Source organism: Coffea arabica, chromosome 5c, assembly GCF_036785885.1.
Source record: "Coffea arabica cultivar ET-39 chromosome 5c, Coffea Arabica ET-39 HiFi, whole genome shotgun sequence".
NCBI lineage: Eukaryota > Viridiplantae > Streptophyta > Magnoliopsida > Gentianales > Rubiaceae > Coffea > Coffea arabica.
The window spans coordinates 35612907-35628633 of record NC_092319.1 but is presented as its reverse complement, the minus strand read 5'-3'; the positions used below and the strand labels follow the sequence as shown (position 1 = coordinate 35628633).

The window sequence follows — 15727 nt, the reverse complement described above, 5'->3', positions numbered from 1 at the left end:
TCTAATCTATTCCTCTTTTCTAAATTAGTAAAAATCACCAAAAGTTGGATTATCAACAAAAGGTTTTGGTTTTTTTATACATTTTATTTAAGAGAAGATAATGAGCCGGATACATGCTTCTTTTGTTCATTTTCTTTTACGCGAAAAATAATTAAATAAAAATGTCAAGTTTGATTATACCCAAATTCTTTTAGGAGTTAACTTTTCAATATAAAGTAACGCTTGAATAGGGATTTGTGCATGAGCTTTGCAATTCGAATAGACCTACAAGCTCAGATGTTCAGCTTTTGGGATTTTCATTAGATAGAAAAAGAAAATGCTTCTGCTGTGTGAGATTTATATCCTCCTCTATAATTTCATAACAATATGACTTACAATCTCACGAAATTATTTGAAACTAAAATTAAATCATGACTAGATCAAACAATTATATCTAAGATGTCCAAGTCATAATTTTGAAGAGCATTTTTGCCATCAAAATCGATTGAAATACATAAATTTTCTAGATAAGTTTTGTTTTTGACCACCATAGAAAGGCCTCTTCAGTTGGTTGTTTGCTAGCAACAGGAGGGACGACGTCCACTCAGTATTTTTTCTGGCCCAGCTGTGGAAAACTTAACTTGAAACCCAAAATGGTTAATAATTATCGTGATATTCCAATTGCAAATGCTTAATAGTATCTATCCTTCATTCCCTATGTCTCCAATATACACTGTTAAGGACGGTTTGGGATTGCAGTGCTTTTGATTAAAAAAAATGCACTTTTAAATATTAAAAGTAGTTTTGAAGCGTTTGGTGAACATCTTTCATAAAATTAGGAGTGCAGTTTTTGAGGTTGAAAGTACTTGTAGTAAAAGTTTAAATTTCATGCTTTTAGAATTAAATTTAATCATTTTATTTAGTATTATGAACTAAATAAAGCGATAAATAAATTTAAAATTTTCAAATTACACATTATTTAATATGATAAAGGCTTATTGAATTATGTTCTCAAACAAATATCAATCTTCAAACAATTATTTAATTATGTTCTTATAAAGGCATTTAAATACTCTCCCAAATTAATTTTATTTTTCTAAAAAATTTAACAATTGAGGCCCCTCTTAACGAGTACCCTAAACACCTGTTAACTAAACCTTTTTATAAAACTGTTGAACTCAACAAAATTTCTTTGTTATACACTTTATCTTTTTGTCTTGTGGTCTGAATATTTATCCCATAGTGTTCTGAATTTCCTAATCTCTTATGTATGACTATGTCAAAATTATCAAAATTAATAGAACCTTCATCTAACAAAATTTTAAGAAAAGGGTACAAATATCAATCTTCAAACTTTCGACAACTAGGTTATCTTTCATGAAGATTATTTACCTTGTTGGAAATTACAAAATGTTCAATCTTGTCGAAATAGACAAGAACGTAGTAATCACGGCTAACGATTAATTGTCTTACCGAATTTACTTGCTATTATTGATTTTTCTCTTTTTATGATTTTCTTCATAAAAAGAGAAAAATTATTTTGCATGTTTAGAAGACAAACTTTAGATTTGATCAAGATTTTGCTTGCAAATTTTGCCAGAGTTTGTTTAAGGTGGGCCCTTGAGACACTCGTTAGATGGTTTCAAGCATTAATTTTTTGCCAAAAATAAATGAATGTGAAAAATGTCTACATGTAAATGCAATAAATTCTAGTGTACGCACTCACATGGTGAATTAGACATAATATATATATATATATATATATATTGATGAGTGTCCCAAGCGTCCATTAGAAAAATCCATTATTAATTTCAAAATTAATTGAAATTCTAATCATTTGATTGCTTAAGTTCTCCTCCTTCTACTACGAGGTGTACATTGTGGTGTTCACATAATAAACCGACCTAATCACTTTACATGCCTCTCTTTTATACCGTTACTTTCCTTGTTTTTGGAAACTAACAAAAAATATAAGAAAATGGAATTTGAATCCAACTCGAATACGAATATTCATCATCCAACTCCAAAAGGAATACGGATTTGCTATATCTATTGAAAAATATATAAATTAATTCATATGGGATTTATTGTTGTACCATCATGTTTAGTGTTCAAGTAAATCTGAAGGATTCAAACGGCCAAACCATGGAAGAATCTACGGAAAACCCAACCATGGATGATGCCTTAGAATTCATCAAACGTGTAAAAGAAGTCTTTGTCTATCTGAATGACGGAAAAAGCAAGTATGAACAATTTGGTTCTGCGCTTGATAACTTCTACCATCACAGACTGAGTCGCGAAGGTTTAGTTGCTACTGTTGAAGCTTTATTTGAAGGCTGCGGAAATTTGAGTTCAGGGTTCAAGAATTTCTTGCCTAAAAAACAAGAAACCAAAAGGGTCGTTCGGATTGTTAACAGAAACAAGAAATATCCCCGTTTTGAATCCAGAAGGCAAGAATGCCACGAGTTTTTGGACAAAGTCAGGGCTCGATTCGCAGGCAATCCTGAAGTTTACAAATCGTTCTTGGAGATGATGATCAAGTATAAGGATCGTCAGTTAGATATCGCACAAGTTTCTGAGAAGATTTTTACTCTGTTAATTGGCCATGCTGATTTGGTATATGAATTCGAGGGTTTCGTTGTCGATCAAGACCATAAAACTCGAAAAGAAGTTGAAAAGATTCGGGTTTTTACAATCGATGATTACATGAATGAACTGGAAGTGCTGTTGTCGAATTTGAGGACTTCAATCAGACGCCTGCAGAAAGTCTTGGGGCTTTTGAAGCCAGATTCTGAGTTCGATCCTGAATCAGATCCTGAGTCAAATTCCTCCCCAGAATCTGAAGATCCATTAAGGGGACTTCGTTTCAGATGTTTTAAGAGATTTTATGGACAATTTGATATGGAAAAAATTGAGGCCTTGAAAAAGAGTCCCAAAGAGATTTTCCCTGATGTATTATCTCAATTGGAGCAGAAAGAACAGGAACTAGTGAGGTATCGATCATACGCTCTCAACTTTCTGGTAGAAATTCGCCGGTTGCATTGCATTTCCAGGAAAAGGAAGGCTCGGCTGATGCTTGATGATTGTTGGGACTTGGGATAGAACATAGATGAATATGTTGTACTCAGAGTCAACTAACTAATTTTTGTGTAACTAATTTGGGGTATGTTTCAAGAATTCTTGCCTATGATTAGTCAAATTAAAACTAGTTACCGATCCTGTAGGTTGGAAGGTGGATCAATTAATTCTTTGAACTCAATTGAATGATAGCATTTAATTATATTCCTTCTGCCCCTTTTGCTTTTGTACCTGTAATATTTTTTGCTTTAGTATATTCTGCTGCAGCCTGTATAAGAAGCCAAGGGAGACTGTTTTCTTACTCGTGGGAGAGGAAATTAATAATTAAATTGCCAAAGGTTGTTACATGCCATTGATTTAAATACAATTCAGGGCTAGAATACTCTGCTGAAGTTATTCTGTTAGGGTCAGTACTCATCTCAGTCCAACCCATGCTTCCTTAAGATTGAAAAAAGAATCAAGTCAATATCCACATGAATTGTTTTAATCCCATACTCCTGGTTTGGTTTGTTAGACTGGTACAATCGCTCACAGGTATGGGCTTCAGAATAAAGCCAATGGACAAATGGATCTTATAATCAATGCCAAGTTGAGAATCCCCTCCTGTTTTCCGATAAATTGGCACTGGTTTAGGACCCCTAGCACCACAACAAAGTCACAAACCAACTAGCTAGCATCAGCTTAAAAAATCAGTAATGGCACCCTTTCCTTCAACACTTCTCTTGATCAAGACTCTCCTTTTTGTCTCAGTCACTATTCCATTAGCTCAAGCAGCCAATGCCAATACCAACACCGTTGGTCCGTCCATCGCGGGTGCTATCCTTGCAGGAACTGTTGAGTGCAGCAACACTTCTCTGTCCCAAGCAGGAACTCACACCGCGATATCCAATGCACCGGTGGATGTCGTGTGTGGAGATGGCTCCGCTTCAAGTGTTATAAAATCCGGTGTAACCAATCTTGAAGGGGCATATTTTTTCCTCTTCACGACGGCTGATACTTTGATAAGTGACCCCAACAAGTGCTATGTTAAAGCGACCATACCACAAAATTCCTGCATGTTTAACATCCCAAATGGCATCCTTAGGTACCCTTTGGTAGTGTTTAGGATAGTTGATGCCGTAATTGGAACAGTACTTCTTCTGGTCCCCGGAGTTCCCACCTATGTCCTTCCTGCATGATCAGAGAAGAGAGTACTGAAAAATAATTTAGAACCTCCTGAAAAAAAGGTTCTCTTTTTCTTTTCCCCTCTTTTTTTGCTTTGGTCAAATTCTGCAAAAAAAGGGTTTCAATAAGTGCATTTCTGCACATTCTTCTTTGTGCCTTTTGCGTTATGTCTAGACAAGACTGTAAGCAGATGCTTGTGTCTGTGTTTTTTTTCCCCCTTCCTCTGCTGTAACATTTACTTCATTTTGAGTGGAAATAAACTGTGTTTTGATTCAATTTATCCACATTGCCAGCCTTAAGCCTTTCCAATCAGAAAGCCAGGAAAAATGTTTCCAATGTTACAAAATCAAGTAGTATGGTAGCTATTCTTTGTCCAAAAAGTATATTAATAAGTGAATGAATCTGGCCCTTATAAATAGTGAAAGAAGTTATGTACATGGAAGGACTTCTATGCAGACACCACGGTTGGGAAACTTTGAGTTGAAGACTAAGTATTCATTAACAAAATCTCAAAAGATACCGGGTCCAATTACCATTTGTTATTGTGTTTGAGTTCCCTTCTTTCTTTTTTTTTTTTTATTTTTAGTTTCAACTACAATCTAATCGAAATCACGTAATTCGCCATCAAATTTTCCAAACAAAAAAGTTAAAGTATTTTTCTAATGAGTGTAACGAGATTCATTACTACATCTTGGGTCCCCGTACACTTGCTAACTTTCCATAAATGCCCCCTTACACTTGCAATTTTTCTAGATTTAATTTCACTTTGTCGAAAAAGCTAACACTTGACATATGATTAAGGAAATACAACTAATGAAAATATATAGGATTTTGGATAGATAATTGAAAAAAGTTCATTTGATCAATTTTGATGTCAAGTTCAAAATTTCTTTTCTCCAACATGCTCTCTAGACGTGCTAGTAACTTAGGTTTGACATTGTTTTACGATTTATGTATCCAATCAGCAAGTTGCTGACTTACGTCATCAAGCCTTTTTAGCTATTAGATCCCAACTCACATTAATTGGCAACTAAATATAAAAAATGAAAAAGAGGTGATGGAGATGCATTGAAAAATATTCCTCATGAATTAATTGCTTTTTTTCTTTTCTTTTTTTTAAAAGAGAGTATTGTTGAATTTAAAAACAGGAATGCTGAATTTTTAAAAATGACAACTCTTTTTTATTCTGTAAACTAAAGAAACACAGACAAATCAAGAAAGGGAGACTTCCCAATTTAAATTCCACTTGAATTTCAATATTCATTATCCAATTCGTTGATGGATTTGATTGTTCTCGGATTCTCTCTATAAAATATTATGTACTGGCTTAACCACAAGAAAAAGGAAACTTCCAATTTGAATCCCACTTGAATTTCAATATTCGTTGTCCAATTCCTAGATGGATTTCATTGGTACTTGAATTCTCTCTATAAAATATGTACTGCCTTAACAAGACTCTTTGTCGTAAAATTTCTCTATCTTATTTGCTTAACCAGAATCTTTGTTCAATGGAGTCGGTCACAAATTCATGTGGTAATCTGAGGAGCCTAACCCTAGAGAATAGAGCACTTTTATTCATCAAACAAATGAAACAAGCCCTCTCCAGCGATGAAGATGGAAAAAATAAGTACGACAAATTTTTCCTCGGAATGGAAGACTACAAATTTAGAAGAATTAGTTTCGAAGATTTAATGTCCACTGTTGAAGATACACTTGAAGGTCGTGAAATCTTGTTTTCAGGATTCAAGAAGTTCTTGCTTAACGGCCAAGAAACTGATCACGCTTCTTTGGTTAGTTGCAAAAGCAAGAATGGCAATCGCAATCATGGTGGTTTTGAGTTGAACGACGAAGCATGCACGAAGTACCTGAAAAAAGTCAAGGATCGATTCGAGAAAAACTCTAATGTTTATGAAAAATTCCTGACAATGTTGGAAGATTATGAAAAAGGTGACAGTAATGTGGTAGAAGTTTATAAGAAGATTTTGAAGCTGTTCATTGGCCATTTTGATCTGATGGAGGAATTTGGCTATTTCTTCACTGATCTAGATAAGAAAACTCGGGAAAAAATCGAAGAAATCAAAACTACTGTAATCGAAAATCAACTGTCTAAAGTCGAAAAAGCTATCAAGAGAGGAATTGATAGTTTAGAACTTGCTGGTAGAGTGCTGGAGTGTTTGGATTCAATTAGCAAGGGTGAGTTTATCAGAGACATTGAAGTGTACTTCTCAGAGGATGATTTGGAATCTCTGCGAGAATTGCATAGTCAAACGAGCGGGGAACTTGAGGAGGAGTATTTGGAGGAACTTGAGGAGGTGTTCAAAAAGCATCCAAGAGAACTTTTTGGTGACATTATCAACGATCGTTTGAAGATGGAAGTAAAAGTAAGATCAGAGGTTTGTAAGAAGTTATGCCGAAATTACAAGACTGGATGTCATACGAGTTAGTATGTGTTAACTTTTAGAAAAACAAAATGCTGTACCAGAGAACTTCATGTGGCGTCTTGTGGCTAGCACAATTGCACAGGCTCTGTTTTTTCCCCTGAATTGTGAGATGGGAAGTTCGTATGTGTATCTCTTTCAGATCTGTTTGAACTTAATGTGAAATTCTCATTTTTGTTACAGATTATGTCTTTGTTATCGAGAATATCTTCCAAGAGGTTAAAAGATCATAACCCTCTAGACTGAGCAAGCCTTTCATGCAAAAGGCTTCTTTTCTTGTAGCCATTGCAATTCTGCTACTGGTCTTTGTTTTTGTAATTTTCTAATAACCAAGAAAAATAAGTCAATTAGTAAAGGAAATTCCAATAAGCACAGCTAGGATCTGAGCGTTTGCTCTTCTGACTTACAGCTAATCTTTTTTTTTTCTTATATATAGTAAATAGCTATTCATCAAAGAAAAAAATAGCATTATTTTGGATAATTTTCAAAAGGTTATATTTGTCCTGTTCTGGGGTGCCTCAAATTTGTAGTCTAAACCAGCTCCATATTGCCAAGCCTCAAGACGCCTCTTCCATCTGTATTTCATCTTTTGGGGGAATGTCTTTACCAATGGCCTAAAATATATTTTTCTCATCAGAACTATTACACAGTTCTATACAGATGAAACGCATATTAAATCAAAGGCCATTACCTAATTGTAGGGTCAATGTAGGTGGAAAGGAATGTGTAGTATCCTAACATGGCAAAATGCCCAGACCAGTCAAGCAGGACAGGTATTCCAACCTGAATTAGGACCATAATTGAATTAGCTTGAAGGAACCAGGAGAATTCCAATGCTGACACATAGGAAAGGATTGCAGAACAGAAGATATACAGATTTAAGTTCGTTTTAAGCATATGACCTTTAGCTCAAAGACCTGATAGCAATACCCAAATATGATCCTCTAAAATGACACAAATTTGTCTTAGTAGCTGTATGAGTATCTACTCGAAACAATTTTCCTCAATGGAGCAAAATACAATTGCAGCTAACAGCACAGACCCGACCCCCCAAAAACAAAGGACCTATTCTGATGGATTTTTACATAAGAATTTGTAAGGTCAGTATGCAGGTGGAATTACTAAATTCTTAGATAGCGCCTTAAAGTACGTATGCAATTTGCTTAACGTGTACTGGTTTCGGAAATGAGATAAAGTATTCATTCTTCCTACAGTTCTAGGCCTGAGATATCGCTGTAAAGTCCCTAGTTTGTTTCTTTTGTGAACCATTGAAATATGGGTTTCTCGAAGCAGCTTATAGAGCAAAGCAATGTTTTTTTTTCCCTTTGCCTTTTGATTCATATTAGAATATCAATATTTGATAGTCAGGACAATGGAAGATGTTCAACTGGATAATACGTGCTATAACAAAAACTGAAATTTAACAGCAACTGAGCAAACATACGAAGAATGAGCTACCAAGTACGATACCTGCTGAAATATTGATGGAAGAATTTGAGGTCTTGTCAACATTACTTCGCCCAATGTCTTCACTAAAGGTCCAAACTGAATGACATCCTGTTTTAGCACATGCATATCTGAAGTTAACTACATGTTTTTCATAACTTCCATACCCTGACTTGCAAATTAGAGACAAGCTAGATATACCTGGAGAAATGGTCTCAGTACAGGGTCCCCTAGTTTCTGATATATATGGAACAAAAATTGAGAAGAAAACAGAAAGCAGAAGAAAAAAAGATGAGTTCTTTCATTCACAGCAGTAAACAGAATGATCGCTTAGAGATTCCCGCAAAATGAGAATGCATATGCACTTGTGAACAAATATCTACCTGCATGCTCTGAAAATTCGCATAGAGAAGTTCATTGATGAAATCAGGAGCAACGTTGGACTCTTTCTTGGCTGACATTGCTCTTTGAAACAACCACGATGAACTTAAGTTTGGCTGTAAGACATAATATTAGCAAAAACTGCAGAACGGTGCTATTCTTTATGTTATACTAACAACTTACCAAGTATGGATTTAGCAAGGACAAGCTCTTATGGTCCAGAAAATTGCCTTCAATTGCTTCACAAATGCCTATATCCTCAAAAAGAAGAAAGTGAGACAATAGTGCAGCAAATTCAGATGATGCAAAAACAAAATTTGTGAATAGCTGTGTGACAGGAAATCAAGGGCTTACAGTCCTTAAACCAATTATTACATTTTTTTGACTTAGGAGCAAATCACCTTAATTATGTTGCAACATTCTGACACGAGAAATTAGTTTCCCCTAGGGAAAGAGTGTTTACCATGTACAAGAAAACAATCATGGTGGAGCAGTAAAATTCAGTAAATGTTTCCTTGCATACAAAACACTGTATCACAGCAGATATTGTAGCTTGAAACTAAATCAGTTGCTCCTCTCAATTTCAAGCTTCCTTCAACTATTTCTTTGTTTCCTTTTAACATAGATAGATGAAAAGCAATGCTATTCTTTGGCATGCCTTCTTTTCCATTTGTTTCTTCTTTGTTCTTTTAGACTGTTACATAGGTAACAGTGGGTTGGGAGTATTTTTGTTTATCTGTGCTATTGCTGCCTTTTATTCTACAGTCTCCTTCTCCAATAATGCAATAATTTCCAGACTGAAATTTTGTTGGTTAGGAGAGATCAGCTTCAGAAGATATGCACATTCTTCATCGGTAAGAAGCTCTCCAGACACTGCTGACATTCTGGTGATGGAAAATGAAAAACATACTTGTCTTGCAAGCATGACTATCATCATAGGTGGTCTTAGCAAAAACAATGTACTTGTTATTTTGACTAATCGTAACAGAAAGTTATACTATTATGTTAGCCATCATGCTTAAAGTGTCAAAATTCACCATCCTTATAATCTCAGGTATTTAAGTCCATATGATAAATTTCTGTTATCAGGTGTCTGTAAAACTAAAGCAATATAAGATACTTGGGCAAACAAATTTATAAACATCACAAAATATACAAGTTCATGCAAAAAAATTTCCTTCCTAGTGATTAGTACTCCAAATAATACACTACCAATGAAATAAAATATAAAAAATTAGACTCGCAGATTTTGGGAAATAGAATGAACTTGGTCCCTAGGACCTATATAAACTTGACCAAACAATACAAACATATGTTGGTTTCAGTGTCCTTGAATGTACTCTATAACATATGCACTAATAGAAAAGCTAAGAGATTTTAATTGAACAGAACGAGAGTAAAATGAATTGTTTATGGCTCAGTTTTATTTGTAAATGTAGGAATGAGAAAATAAACAAGAAACTATATGGTTAAGCAAAAACTCACACCTTCTGTTAATCTCCAAAGGTGTCTGGTCAAGCTCCCAAAACCGCCAAAAGAGACTGGTGACTGTATCCCACTAGCATCACCAAACTGTAGAGAATATATTTATATACGTCACACTCCATATGACCAGAATATTATGTGGTTTTTCAAGGTATGATGGCAGACACCTGTAGAATGCGGTTAAAAGCTGCAGGCAATGGGCTGCCAATTCAATTCAGAGCAATTTCAAAGTGTTAGAGTTTATTGCCAGGAAAACTTTTGGGTAAAGATGGATAATAGTCAAAAGTCTAGATGCTGCAAAATTGCTCCTTAATTTTGTTTAAGCTTCTTATGATAAAAAGTGGTATATTGACCTAGAACTCTATTAAACCACATATGGAATGCACAATCCCATATTACATGCAAGAAGAAACTTACTACAGTTCATATAACACATCCATGTCTTTACCTGTCTCGATAGGTAGGGAAAATGCCAAATACAACTCTCAATATCTCCAGGTTGTCAAGTGACACTCCCTGTTGAAAAAGCACGATTCCAACATTAGCACATGCAGAAGAGAAAATCTGCAGCAATGACATTTAAACCTACTTATGTCATGGACAACCATATGTTAGACAATTATGCTTTTTCTAGATAAGCCAATGCCTCCATGAGCAACAAATAACTCCAGAATAGGACTGATAGTGCTCAATGATCTAAATAAAGACATGAACAAGATGCTTCGCTGGTTGTCAAATCACAGACTAACACTTTGACAGCTACCTGATAATTTGGCATTAAATTCCAGTAATCTTCTAGTAACTCTTCTAATTTTGGACATTCGGGTTGTGGATTGACATAAGTGAACATATAAGTAGTTCGATCTGTTGGGCCTGAGCCAGCAGGGAATGCCTGCAAATCTTTTGGAGCAAAGTTACCCAAAGTTCATCCTATCATATCAAGACATGAACAAGAAACAAGAGCAATTGGTATTACCTCCCAGAAATATTGTACTTGTGATTGTCCAACTTCCTTTACAGAAGCATTGCTGTATATGACATCACTCCTGGAATTCTCTTTAAATCCACGACCACAGGAGCCAACAACAAGGCATACACCATCAGGTTTCCTACCACGTCTGATCTGCAATATGTCTGTAGCATAAGAAGCAATTTAAAGAAGGAATTCAACATCTCCAAAATTGACATCAAGTTGAGATTAACTATTGCGAAGGATCTAATACTGTCAATTGATTCAAATAAGAAACAGTGGAACTGGGAGCAATAAAACTCATAACTACAGTTGAAGCAATACCAGCAAGCTCTGTGGTCCTAAATTTTGGACAAATTATGGAATAGTTTCATCTAATCCTTATAGTATTGTAATCTGAATTTCCCAATCATCTGAGTTTTGAATTTTAACTGCTTTTGTTTCTTCATTTTCTATGTTGAACCAATTCGTAATCCAAAGGGATGTGACGGTAACCATGACTTTTTTATAAAACAAAATAGAAGATCTTACATGTGACACATGCATATAGTAAGGGAGAGAATACATATGAATCATAGAAGGCCTATTGTAAACTTGAAGACCCTGCACAAATCTGCAGCTACTGGGGTAGACAAATCTTACCTGTTTTACAATGGGGGAAAAGTTCCCCATTGCATCAATTACGAGACTTGAAGACAAAATCCTTCCCTTTGAAAGCTCCAGGACCTGCAAGAAAAAGATCAGTCGTTATACTCCAAAGCTGCATACACGTGCATAGTTATTTGAAAGCATTGTGTCACTACATTTCGGCTTCGAAATTTTCAAAATTTATGTCCATCCATAGAACTTAAAACAATTTAAGAGATTATTCTGGCACCATTGAAGTATCCACAAAGATGTATTCCAAATTTCTCACTAGTTTGGAGGCTCACTTAAGACACCCAAGTTCCATGTTGAAGCAAACATTGTGTTGATCTCAAGAATTGTATTTCGAGACAGTTCGTAGTTCATGTACATACACATATATCATTACATCTTGGCAACCGATTGAGCACATCTTGCAATTCCAATCTTGAATAAAATATTCAATGAAACACTGAAGCAGTAAACATCACAGAAGACCATAAATAACAAAGCAATGTGCTATCATATCTCATGTTAGTAACCTACTGCTGTATCATCGTAGACACGTATGCTAGCCACACTGTACCCCTCCAAAATGACACCACCAAGGTACTCAAAGCGCCTTCTCATAATCTCTATGAGCTTAGCTGGCCTGCAGTGAGGCAAAAAAGCACAAATGAAAGAAAGACAAACTCATAAAAGAAAGCCACTCAAATGAGCACAGCCACAAGTTATATTCATGTAATATGCGCAAGTTCAATTTTTCAGCATAAAAGGATGACCACATCCATGCACCTTAGTTGTTTTTACAGATAACATTGACAGAATTTCATCATTTTTGTACAAAGTTAACATCGTGTCTTAAAAAGTGAAATTCAAGGGACATGGGACCCAACAGAGAGAGAGAGAGAGAGAGAGAGATAGAAAAATCAAAAGAAACACTGACAATAATTGAACCAGTGAAGCCTTTTTTTCTTATCCTTTTCTGCCATTAAACAGGAAAAGATTGAAAAATCTTTCTAAATTGCTCAACCACTCAACATGGTCACTTTATCTGGTTTGTCTGCTATAATGAAAAGCCCAGTCATCAACACATAGAAGGGCAACAACTACCTGTCATTACGATGCTGTTCGTTTTTTACGTCTATTTAAGGTTAATCTATGTGAAGCAAAACCTATTTTCATGTAGTATTTTACACCTTTTTATAAGGAGAAAATATGAATATGGTGTGGCCACTGCATAAGCATCAAATTGGAAGATCCATTGTTAGTGGACCTAGCTTGCAGGCTTGCAGCCCATGAGATAAAACCAGTAGTGCTATAATAAGAAAATAATGGCCTTTATCAAACATCTTAACATTGTTTCACGATATCACAAGCCGAAATTAATTAAGGTGACTTACGAAATCCCAAGATTAAGAATGTCTTCAACCCAAATCTCACCCTTACTTTCAAACCCACATCTGTTCTGCAGAGATTAACAAATAACAGTGAAAAGATGCTATTAAAGAAACAAGCATCAAGAAGATAGAGATGTCAAAGCGGTGACTTCAAGATGGATTTTCCATATTTTGTTAATTAGTGCACATTTGAGCTTCCAATAAATGCTCCACAAAGAAATGATACAATGTGGGTGGCTTAAATAAGACATCTGATGCATTTAGCAAGATACTTCCAGCTATTATCTCTGTGGATTCAGTCTGTTATGCCAAAAATTATGTGTCCTGCAGACAAAAGTCGAGCAGATTGAAATACTTGAATGGTAGCATTATGCCAACCACATAGCCTCTTAGGCTTTGTATTGGGCAGATTATAGTCATAATTTTCTTCACCAACTTTAAAAAAAATTTCAAGCTGTCTAGGACTATTGAACATACAGGATTGAAAGAGGCAGCAATAGCCTCGTCAATGTCATCTTCTGTGAGAATGCCAACTTCTACAAGTTCCAGAAGCTCTTTCCTTGATATGTTCCATTCTTGCTCCCTCTGATTATTAACCACCAGATATGAAACTTCCATGAAAATGTATAGAAAATCAATTATATTTTCTCCAGGTTAAGAAAGGCTAAACAAAGGTTCTGCAATTAAGCACCATACCCCTTTTAATATGTTCCTCTCTACAACTCCCACTCGTAGTCCTTTGGAACTCAATGCTGTGGCAATGAAGATACCTAGTGTACCTCCACAAACTACAACATCAAATTTATCCTCAAATCTTTCTGCAAATTCAGAATTGGTAAACAGACCAGCAACATTTGAAACTACTTGCTGAGGTTCTTGGACAGCTGCAAACATACAATTTCAAATATATCATCATGTTTTCTAATTTACAGCACACAATCAAGAAAACTAACAAGCAAACAGGGGGGAGAAGCCAAGGTGATCATAACACCTGATGAAGCAGAGCAGATGGTAGACCACAGCTGGTCCAGTCTTTTTAAGGCATTATATGAATATGCACCACCAGCACCACCAACTTCCCCGCTTACTGAAATGCTTTCCATTATCCTCTACTCAAGATTGAATATTTTTGACAATATCAGCTTCAAGAATTTCATCAAGAACTTAATACAACCATGAATTGCTCTCAATTTATTAAAAAAAGAAAAGAAAAGAAAATTTCTGGGCATGTAAAATTCTATCCAATGCATGTACATTTCAGTTCATTAGTACTGGCGACAGAGCAGTATTAGACCAAGAAACAATGTTGAAGAGAGGAAATAGAGAAAAGGGTGTACTTGGGTTCTGGAAGGAATGGCTTGTGATAGCAGGAAGAGCTTCCTTCTTCTTGGAATAGGTGAAGCTCTAATGGGGCTTCCAAAGACTCCATTTTTCATGGGTGATTGATGAAGTTGAAGCAGCAACATTATAATTAAGCAGAGAAAATGGTGACAATTGAATCTTCTTCACTTCCTTCAAGCCACTGGATACAGTGGAGCACTATCTTATTGAATATGCTGTTTTTTTTCCCTAAGAAAAAAGATTGTGATAAAACCGCTTTAGGCTGTAGAACAAAGGATGTAAGAACAAGCTTTAGACACGCTATTCCCAAATTTAAAAGTTGGAAAATTTGGATGTTTAGTCCTTAAAGTTTTGTCAATCTTTTAATTTTCCCCTCCATGTTTCAAAAACTCAAGCTAATGGATTTATAACCAATCGATCGAAGAAACAAAATCATATCAAAGTGAAAGCCCAAATTATCATTTGGATTCCAGGTTACTAAACTAATGTATAAAAATCAAATTTTGATTGGCGTAATAGTTGTATGACACGTGAATGTGTGTTGATTTAGATATACAATTATTTGTAAATGTGTATTAATTTACATTTAGATCCATATAATTAGTGAGAGGAAAAAATGGGAACATGCTTTTCAGCCTTAGTTGAATGGACCATATCTTGTGGTGTTGTTTTATCTAAATCAACTACAAGTCAATTTTTTCTAATCATTATCTCTAAAAGAATGAGAAAATAAAATTTATGGCTAGGCAAAATATCTTATAGTGGCATCACAATTTTAAGTCAATTACAACTCAAGTTTATGCAATCATTATCTTTGAAAGAAGGAGAAAAGAATAAAATTTCTATAATCATGGTGTCCCATTTTGTATTTGTTCAACATTTAACAATAAAATGATATGAAAAAGTAAAATCAACTTATCATTTTATAGTATCGACATGCAAGTAATATGTAATAAGATACAAAAGTTTCTTTACTCTAAATATGTAATAAGATACAAAAATTTCTTTACTCTTTGTTTTGGTAAATCTATGTGCTAAATAGTCATATACATGCATTTGTTATACTTGATAGTAATATTCGTCACATCCTAAATAGATAATTCAAAATTGAATTCAATATAAACGTTAAGTACATTTTTTCCAAAAATAATCTTTTTAATCAAGTATAAACTATTACATAAACATACTGTTAAACCAGCTGAATGGTACAATAACAGTAAAATCTTCCCATAATTTGTAGAAAGACTCAGAACCTGTCCTATAACCTGTAATCTTATTTTTCCCAGACTCCTTCCAAATTAGACTTCAAAATGCTCGAAAATGCATAATAATTGGTGGGGCAGCACAGCATTTTGCTCTCTTATGGGGATCATAATTCAAATAAAACTTTTTTGTATCTTATTTTTCCTCATACACCTCTT

The 15727-nt window shown here is 34.9% G+C and overlaps 2 protein-coding genes across 2 annotated transcripts; one reads left to right on the top strand and one right to left on the bottom strand.

The window, feature by feature from the left end:
• Nucleotides 1–2094: 2094 nt before the first annotated feature.
• Nucleotides 2095–3233, top strand: LOC140007512 (paired amphipathic helix protein Sin3-like 4). Its single transcript, XM_072050186.1, has one exon. It carries the CDS (start codon nt 2125–2127, stop codon nt 3079–3081), a length of 957 nt encoding a protein of 318 aa, XP_071906287.1. The 5' UTR covers nt 2095–2124; the 3' UTR covers nt 3082–3233.
• A 3773-nt stretch (nt 3234–7006) lies between these two features.
• On the bottom strand, nt 7007–14575 carry LOC140007720 (uncharacterized). The gene is made up of 18 exons (XM_072050826.1): nt 14303–14575; nt 13957–14074; nt 13662–13849; nt 13443–13550; nt 12969–13033; nt 12112–12217; nt 11584–11667; nt 10948–11094; nt 10735–10863; nt 10420–10487; nt 10139–10172; nt 9974–10058; nt 8670–8737; nt 8489–8602; nt 8307–8342; nt 8130–8216; nt 7351–7442; nt 7007–7273 (listed from the first exon to the last, which is right to left on the bottom strand). The coding sequence occupies exons 1-18, from the start codon at nt 14429–14431 to the stop codon at nt 7144–7146; spliced, it is 1788 nt and encodes a 595-aa protein (XP_071906927.1). The 5' UTR covers nt 14432–14575; the 3' UTR covers nt 7007–7143.
• Between the last annotated feature and the right edge of the window lie 1152 nt (nt 14576–15727).